This window comes from Neofelis nebulosa, chromosome X, assembly GCF_028018385.1.
Source record: "Neofelis nebulosa isolate mNeoNeb1 chromosome X, mNeoNeb1.pri, whole genome shotgun sequence".
Taxonomy (NCBI): Eukaryota; Metazoa; Chordata; class Mammalia; order Carnivora; family Felidae; genus Neofelis; species Neofelis nebulosa.
This window is the reverse complement of record NC_080800.1, coordinates 63621035-63630678: the sequence shown is the minus strand read 5'-3', so window position 1 is coordinate 63630678 and position 9644 is coordinate 63621035. Positions and strand designations below refer to the sequence as shown.

The 9644-nt window shown below is 36.7% G+C and overlaps 1 protein-coding gene across 1 annotated transcript; it reads left to right on the top strand.

The window, feature by feature from the left end:
* The first annotated feature begins 1424 nt into the window (after positions 1-1424).
* Positions 1425-2440, top strand: LOC131501972 (AP-4 complex subunit sigma-1-like). The gene has a single exon (XM_058712547.1). It carries the CDS (start codon positions 1640-1642, stop codon positions 2072-2074), a length of 435 nt encoding a protein of 144 aa, XP_058568530.1. The 5' UTR covers positions 1425-1639; the 3' UTR covers positions 2075-2440.
* Positions 2441-9644: the final 7204 nt, after the last annotated feature.

The window sequence follows — 9644 nt, the reverse complement described above, 5'->3', positions numbered from 1 at the left end:
AGTCCCATAAATAATTACTTGAGTGTTTGTGATACACATATAAGCCACATCTTAGGCCCTGTAGATAAACAGGCCAATCTATCTACAGTCTTTTCTTCAAGAAGCTGAAAAGCTCATAGTCTCAGAGGGGTAAAATCTAAAATGTCTTGCGTGGTTAATGTGATTAAGAAGCTTGTTCCATATAAAGTCATGCATGAGGGAGTATGAGCCACCCCTGTTCCATTTTTAGCCACTGTTTTTTTTCTTTTTCTTTTTTTTTAAAATATATGAAATTTATTGTCAAATTGGTTTCCATACAACACCCAGTGCTCATCCCAACAGATGCCCTCCTCAATACCCATCACCCTCTCTCCCCTTCCTCCCACCCCCCATCAGCCCTCAATAGCCAAATTATGGAAAGAGCCTAAATGTCCATCAACTGACGAATGGATAAAGAAATTGTGGTTTATATGCTAAGTCAGCCACTGTTTTTTTCTGACAGGCTTAGAAGGCACTAGGGAATATAGAAAAGATATAGGATATATGAAGTATAAGTCCTAGGTTCTAGCCCTATTGTGTTGATTTTGGGCAAGTCACTTCTTGCAAGATATACAAAGTAATAATATTTTCCTGCTTAACTATAGGGAGGGATTGAACAAACTTCAAAGAATGAGGTATAACCATCAATGAATTTTTCCCTATAGTGAATATTTGTTCCTGAATATGAGGTTTGGCCCTTCCAACAATTTTGAGAGAAACTTGGGAAGCAGGAAATGTGCTGACATTCCAGTAGTCTCGGTGTGTGCAAAGTTCTCAACCTGTAATCATCTAGGAATGCAATTCTGGCAATATCAGGTATCCAAATTCCACCTGTGTTTCCCCTTGATGTCCCATATGGCCCTAAGACATCTGCTATAACAGATGTGTATGTATTTTAGTTGATAAAGGGAAAGATGTCTGGGTGAGGGGAGAGGATACTGCTGCTATAGATCAAGATAGTTTGAGATAATGGGTATTGGGGTTTCTGCACTTTGCATGGTGCCCTTTTAGCAGTGGGCCCCATTCCTCCAGGGATTTACATGGCAAATGGTGGAGATGAGATGTGAAGAAGAAAGAGTGAAAAGTCTTTGCTCAAAAGGAGGCTTTTCAAAAAGCATTCGGAAAAAAAGGAAGTTTGGGAGGACAAGATACTCAGATTCTAGTCCCAGTTCTGCCACTGACTTCATGTGGGGACTTGGGAAAGTAATTTCTTAGATCTGACCCTCAGTTTCTTTATATTAAAAAAGTGGTTGGATTAACTGATTTCCAAGGTACGTTCTTACTCTGACCTTCAGCACTTTGGGTCCTCAAAGTTCTTTGGAGAGGGAACAAATAACAAGACTGTCAGGTATCACAAACAGAAAGTTAAGGAATATAAAATAATAAAAAAAGACTAAAAGTCAAAATGGCTGCCCCAAAGAAGCCCGCACCGCGCAGCTAAGAAGGGTTGGGGAACAAGCTTCTGCAGGAAAGGGGGAGGGGGGCTCTCGGAAGAGCCGTCGCCAGAACCGTAGGCAGGAGTATCGCCCCCACCCCTCCCCCGCCAAGCTGCACAGGTTCTAGTTTCAGATACCCCTTGACATAACTTTTGAGCTATCTGGAAAAATACTGGCCAGGAAAAATGATAAAATTTTTCCTCATGGTGAATAAACAAGGGCAGACCCGACTTTCCAAATACTATGAACATGTGGAGATTAATAAGCGTACACTTCTGGAAACGGAAGTCATAAGGAGCTGTCTCTCCCGATCCAATGAGCAATGCTCTTTCACTGAATTTAAGGATTTTAAGCTGATTTATCGACAGTATGCAGCTCTCTTCATTGTGGTTGGAGTTAATGACACTGAGAACGAGGTGGCAATTTATGGATTCATACATAACTTTGTGGAAGTTTTAGATGAGTACTTCAGCCGTGTGAGTGAATTAGATATAATGTTTAATTTGAATAAAGTACACATTATTTTGGATGAGATGGTGTTGAATGGCTGCATTGTGGAAACGAATCGGGCAAGAATTCTTGCCCCTCTACTCATTCTTGATAAAATGTCAGAAAGCTGAATAATGGAAGTCTCTGCCAGACAACATCAACTTGTGGAAGTGAGAATACCATGGAATACCTCTTTACATCTGTAGCCCAAAAAGTCTGCAAGACTGTACATTGCAAAATGGGGTACCCTTCCAAAGACATTTTATACAGGTGTTTTCCACAGTTCCTAAGTGGAAAACAAACTATTTTAAAATATGGTGTACAAGAAAATTTTTCTCTAAGAGACAAATTTTATTTTCTAACCATAAGCATTTTTTTCCCCACTTGTTCAACTTTTGTTGAGTTCTGAGGGTATCCTTTTTGTTCTTTGCTTTCCTTTGTATATTTAATTCAGGATAACAGCATGAGAAGAACATGAGACAACTATCAGCCAATAAAGTTCTTCGAATGTTTTCTGAATGTTTTTTCCTTAAAATGTCTTAAGTCCAAACTTCACTGAATTGTGTACCTAATAAAAATCGAGAATTAAATTTTATTTGCCAGTTTAAAAGAAATAATAATAATAAAAGAAAATAATTTTTCAGTGCAAAAAAAAATTATGAATTGATGCATTATGTTATTAGAATTTTACTTTCCATCTTTCCCAGGATAAATATCTTGTCCTATTTTCCCTAGAAGCAATCCAAATTACTGGTAATTGCAATATTTCACCATTCCAATTGAATCTCCTAAACTTCCTGATTCACTCAAAATGAACTTCAGGATATATATATATATATATATATATATATAATTTTTTTTTTCACTAGAAGCCAATGCTTTATTTTTGCTTCAGAAAATATGTTCACCATAACTTTATAACACTCACCTTATCTTTCCTTTCTAGGCTTTTCTCATGTATATCTTTTTTGTTGGTGTAATAACATTCAAAGCAATGGAAACTTTATATAAATGTAATCTGCTTATATCACTTATTACTTACAAATGACATGTGTTTGGGATAAAAATCCATTCTTAAAACTAGACATTTACAGTGGATGCTTGGAATAGACAAAGAGGCCAACTGGGCTTCTCTACTGTTAGGTTCTGGAGATAATTATAGGGCAGAACAATCTAGGGAGTGAGGAAGGATAGCAGCAGAAACAGAGAGAAGGAGGTTTCAAATATCCTTTATGTATGGCCTCTGCTTATAGGGATTGGGAGCCAGAAGGTTTGAACTTAGGTGAAGTAGTGGGCAGATCATATCTGCCTGAATTCTTATCTCCAGCCCAAATCTCTCCTGAGTACCAGACTGGAATTTCAAACTGCCTGTTCTATCTCTCAATATGGCACCATGAACTCATTTATCTTCCCTTTAAGATCCCTTTCTTCTCCTGGATTCATTGTTCCTATTACTGGCACAACCATCCCCCCACTCCAATCACTAAAACTAATAACTTTATCAATATATCTGATTCTTCTATTGCCTCACTAAATCCAATCAATTGCCACGTATGGATATTCCTCCATAATCTCTCTCATGAGGAAAAAAAACTTCTATGCATACTTACTACTACCACCTTCATTTAAGCCTTCATAACTTCTCATTTCAAATATAATGAATAAAATTTTTATCTGATCCATTCCTTCTAAACCTTGCCAACTTCAATCAATAAAAGCCTAGAGCAACCCTTAGCTTAATTTCTTTTCCCACCAGTAGTCCCACCAGTAATGTTAGACCAAGTTTATGGGAAAGTGATATTCTCAATTTTTAGTGGTACATATGCATTTTTTATTGAGAGATGTGAAGAAGGAATAGCATAAGTTTTCAAGACTTCCTGAAATAGTTGGAGGAAATTTCAGTAGTTTTAAGTGGACTAAGATGCTTGCATAATTACATTTGTGTCTAACTCTGAAGCTCTCTCATTGTATGTTTTATTTCTACTTTGGATGTTAAAATAGACCCGACATCTATAGCTTTCTCCTTGGCCACAGCATGATGATTGATCTTCTTTGCTTCTTTTTGTATACACTTATATCAGCTGAATGTTTTTCTGTTGCTTTTTGCCCTCTAGCCTCATCTGATCCATTTCACAGATGTTGGGAATTCAGGGATTCCCCTTAGGTTTTAGTGTCTCCTCCCTCTTTACCAGCCTTGGCCTCTTACCACAGTCATGTTTCCATCACTCACATGTACTTGGCCATGTGGCAGCTTTGCTGATGGGCTCTACAGCCATCTCCTACAAACATAGGCCAAGAGGTGACATTCAATCTATCCAGAGTATACTTCCATCCTGCCAAAGCTGTAAAACCGTCTAGAATTGTAGTCCCTTCCAGTTATGTGCACTGAGGCACCTGCCAATGACATTAATCAGTTTCCAAATACTTTCATGGTACATCAGATAGAGCTCAGGTAGCTTGTAGTAAGAAAGTAAGGTCATAACAGCACTGGGTTCATTGTTTGGGATCTTGAAACTCTTAAGCCACGAGGTATGATAAGTCCATTGGGTGTTTCTAGAACCTGTCTCAAAGACTGGAAAATATCCAGGCAGAGGTAAAGGAAAGGTTAGTAGAACACAGATGTCCTAGCTGTGAGGCAAAGACTGCCTCCTCAGTGGGGGTTGTGGGGTGACCCAGCCAATTAGTGGCCCCAGCCCAGTCACCCCACAGCTGCCATTTAGTCAGTGGGCCTGCTTGTTTGGATCTAGGGGCAGCTCTGGAGGGCTTGCCCAGTGTCTCGGGCATGTATAATGCTTCTACTTAACTAAAACCACATGCAGAAGGATCATGTCATACTTGGCACATAACCAATCAAGAAAAGCATGAGAGGGTGTCCAGACCTTAACTTGTTTGAGCAAATGTTCAAAAAACATTTATAAAGGGATATTCCAGAAAAACATACTCAAGGTCTTAAAACAGATGTTCAGTCTCTAGGAGAATTGTGTTGCTTTACAGACATTATTATTGAATGCTATAATAGAACCAAATCACTTCAAGGTTTGAACTATGGTGGCTTTTCAGATTTTTCTTATACTTTATTGTGGGCCAGGGGAAGAATGGGCTAGATAAAAGAGGATAATGCTCAGGAGGCAGCATTGTCTTGTGTTTTAGTGCCTCAGCTTCAGAGTTAGGTAGACAAGGGCTTAGACCTCTGACTAGCTGAGTGATTTAATCTCTCAGAGCCACAGTTTCCTCATTTGTAAAACCTATAATTGCTTACTTGATATGTGTATGAAGAGGACTGAAAGGAAATATCACATATAAAGAGTTTGCATAGTTCATACCATGTATTAAGCACTCAATAAGCACTAGACAATATTATTAACATTACTACTAGAAGTACTTTTACCTTCATTGCTTCTTCTACTACTATCACTACTATGACTAATACAACAATAACAACAACTACTACTACTGCTGCTGCTACTACCACCACTATTACTGGTAGTGAGAGCTTTTCCCAAGTGAGTTGGGGAGTTGAATACCTCAAGGTAATGATTTCCTAGCTTATGTAGAAGGTAGTAGTGTCAAGGAAGATTGCAGGGCTGTAATTATAGCTTGGAATAGGGTAAATACCAGAACAGTGCAGAAACCTAGAATTTTATTTCTCTTATCTCAGACTCATACTCTTCCACCCTTCATTAGTTTGCTATGTGTATAGCCCAAGCCACTTTAGATCTCTAGGTTTCAGTAAGTACCCTTGAAAATAAAACCCCACTGACACTTATTTGTAACCTATCTGGCCTGTACCAGAGACCTAATCTATGAATGGAATATGATATAAACAAACTGGTCCACATGGGGCATGATATCAGCCTCTAAAGTCATACTAAGCTAGCTGACTCCTAATCCAGAGACATACTATAACCACTACCAGGATCTTTGTTAACCACTGCCAGTGATATTTTGAGCTCATTGTCAGCTGGAAGCATAGTCTTACTTTCAATATAGCCATTACCTTATTAGTTCACATTTGCCAATGTTTGTTGATCTATAATGACTTTTACAGGAATTTTATTAATTCATCCATCTACATATCCATCTGTCCATCCATCCATCCATCCATACAACAAATAATTATTGAGCAACTACAACATGCCAGAAATTGTTCTTAACACTGGGGATATATCAGTGAACAGGACAGACAAAAGCCCCTGCCATCATGAAGCTTACAGTCTAGCTGCTTGTTCTGGTCAAATGTAATATACTAAGAAACTTCACTGAGGTAAATTCAGTCTAGCTTTTTGAAACAATTATGGTCAATACTTTTCAACTGAACATGTCTTCTGGGAGGCAGGGTTGGGTGGAGAGGGAGGAGATAGTCTTGGATCTAACCTAAGAAAAGGCTCAGGGGGTGGTTTGGGAAAGGGATTTAATAATAATATGACTATATTTTGATTTATCAGATGAATATGGTTTATGTAAATTATATAGCTGATATATTTTGTACAGCTGATGTATATTGTATACATCACCTTTTGAAATATGATAGAAAGTAATGTGACTTTTAATTGTGTATTTCATAAACTGGCTCTGAAGGCAGCTCCAAAAACAGCATTTCAAAAATATTCTGAGCAATAGCAGCATAATTGTAGTAAGTATATATAAGTGTGTGTGTATATATATATATATATATCCCCAAGGGGACTACTTTGAAAAATACAACATGCAGTTGGATGTACAAGTTATGGTATGTTATTAAAATAAATATTAAGTTGTCAGTTAATTTGTCTAAAAAAACAGTGAAGTAAGAAAAACACTTAGATTTTTTAATATGTATTACTATGTTTGGACTTAGAGTCATGCAACTCAGTAAGCAGTTATAAAATTCGCTTACTTTCAAAAGTACTGAATCAAGTTTTTCTTTGCACCTAGGTTATTTCAGTTGATTTATTTGTAGTTTTCTGCTTATGGGTCTTAAAAAAGTATTCTATGATTATTTGGCCATTTCCTATGCTGTGTTACATTTTTAACATGCAAATCAACTTTCTGGTTATATGACAGGTCTGAAGAAATACAGCCTTCTGATTGATGCCAATGTATGATCAATTCCTTGTAATTTAACTGGTATTTATGTTACAGGCAGAATGTTAAATCAGGAGTTGTAAACAATTCCTAGGCAATGTGTATAATGTTTGTAAGTCATTCCTAGAAATTGTTCACAATACCTGTAACATATATGCAACCAGCAACATACCTGAAATATATAGGAAACCTTCAAGATGCAAACTGGCCACCTCAGTGCCATCCCTGGATTATAACATTGGCTTTAATAATTCTACTTATTTATCTGTTTGTGTATTTAGATATTAATCATAACTCTAGTAATACTAGAGTTTATTTTCATAGCTTTAATGGGTTCCTGGATTTTTAATAGCTATTGGGTGATACAGAACTTTTGACATGCTTATTTTAAGAAGCACTAGGAATAAAAGAAACCAATAAATAATAATAAAAGGAATGTTGTTTTCCAGATACTCTAAGGCCTTATCCAGATTTTCTTATTCTTGTTCACAAGCTTTATCCCAAGATCCCTTGCCTTTTCCCCCAGATCTTTACATTCTATACAACTAGTTTTTGATACACTAATGCCTTCAAGCTTTCCCAGGCCACTCAAAAGAAATCAAATAACTTTACAAACTTCGATCTGTCTAAACAGGAAAATTTTCCTGCCTGTCCCTGAGCACTTCCTTACTAATGGCCCTTGGTCTACACATGGTGTAATTGTTTAATTCTATATATTTTTTTCCTGCTTAAGTTTATATTATTTTCTTATACTATTTTGAAATGATCTACATTTTGGTTTATGTTAGCATTGTCTGCTATGGGTTATGTCTACATAACCACCCCAAATCAATTTGGAGATGAAGAAAAATAAGTTGAATTAGTCCAGCTTTTGAGTGCTAAAGTCATATCAAATCACTGATTAGAATTATTTACCCTCTCTAGCTGGAACATTTCTAGCCCATCTAGACAACTAAACAGATTTGGTAAACTTCTGATTGACCAATGGAACTGGAGCCCAGCAAGATGAGGACAGGAAATGAATAGGCAAGATAAGTAGGACTAAGAGGGAAACATCTGAGTGACAGCGTAGGGTCTTCTGACAATTGACCTCAGAATCTAGTATAGGTACAAAGGAATTGGTTGGTATGGTAAGATGCTTCTAAGTAGGATTTGACAGTCATAAATGGGCCCTTTAATCTGTTTAGATGATGACCATCACTCCCATTTACACCCCACTGTATCCAGATATGAACCATGAGTTCTAAACCCGATTCAGTCATATCTCCCCTGTTGAAGCCCTCTGAATTGCTTCAGACCACACTGGTATGTCTTTTCTTTGAACTCCTTCAGCCTTTATTTAAGTTAATATTGCCCCAGGCACTGAATTGCACTTATCTAAATATTTGCTGTGTGGTATTTTCATGTATGCTTTGTACTTATGGTGACCATATTTTCCAAACCAAAAATTAAAGTACATCATTTTAAAATTTAGGTAGACTATTTGAGATTAACAATGCCCTAAAGAACAGATGCTTATTCCTTTCTATGTCACTCACCTATTAAATGTTGGCTGTTATTGATGATACAAAGATAAAAAAGAACATAAGGTGACATCTACTAAGTTACAAATAAAGGACACTGAAATTCTTGGCAGTGTCCAATACAGAGAGGCATTGCATAAATGTCGTATCACTGTGTGTGAGGAATGATGTCATAATCCTGAAAAAGAAAAAAAAGTGTGGGAAATGAAGAAGGGCAATAAAAAGTACCAGTAGCAAAAGATGTTATATAAAGATCATATCATATAAGACATCATATAAGAATAGTCTAAAAAGATGGGAACTTATTATCCAGAAAGATAGAAGTGAAAGAGTTTTCACTGAAGTCTGTAAGGATGTGGATTAGGTGAACTTGGATTTGTTTACCAAATTCTAGAATCCTTCACTAGGCTGCCTATATTCTTGCATACCAAAATTTCAAGTATATTTAGGAAAATAAAAAGGGTGGTAATCACATGGAACTTGATATTTTAAGAGGTGGTACAGGAAGAGAACATAGCTTAGAAAGGAATTCAGGTTCATTTAAGGCTGGCAGATCAATAAGGGATATTAAACTATTTTTATCCATTAATTTTTAGCTCAATTAGTTAATGAAATAACACATTAATCCATTGTGGAGCAGAAAGCAGCCTTTTGATCTAGAGTCAGACATGCTGACAGCAACAAGAATGGGTAACTTACACTGAGGAGGAGATAAAAGTGGAGAGAATTATTTAAGACTAGTAATGTGGAATCAGTTAGCTTAGGGGCTAATTTACCTACACATCTTAATTTCACCTGAGAGTAACATAGTATAGTACAGCAATTCATGCTTATAGTGGCGACCTTGAGTCATTAAGACAAATTTAAATTATATTCCATCTACTTTGTTTATATGGAATTCATGGTTCTTACAAGTAAGGCTCTAAGATACTCATCCTAATCAAATTGAAAAGCCTCACCACAACACCTTGGATTTTTCTCATACTGAGAAAAAATGTTATAAGATATAAATGTTTACAGCTTTGTAGTAGAGGCTAAAGTCTGGGATTGTGATGCCTCCTGCTTTGGTCTTCTTCAAAATTACTTTGGCTATTCGGGGCCTTTTGTGGTTCCA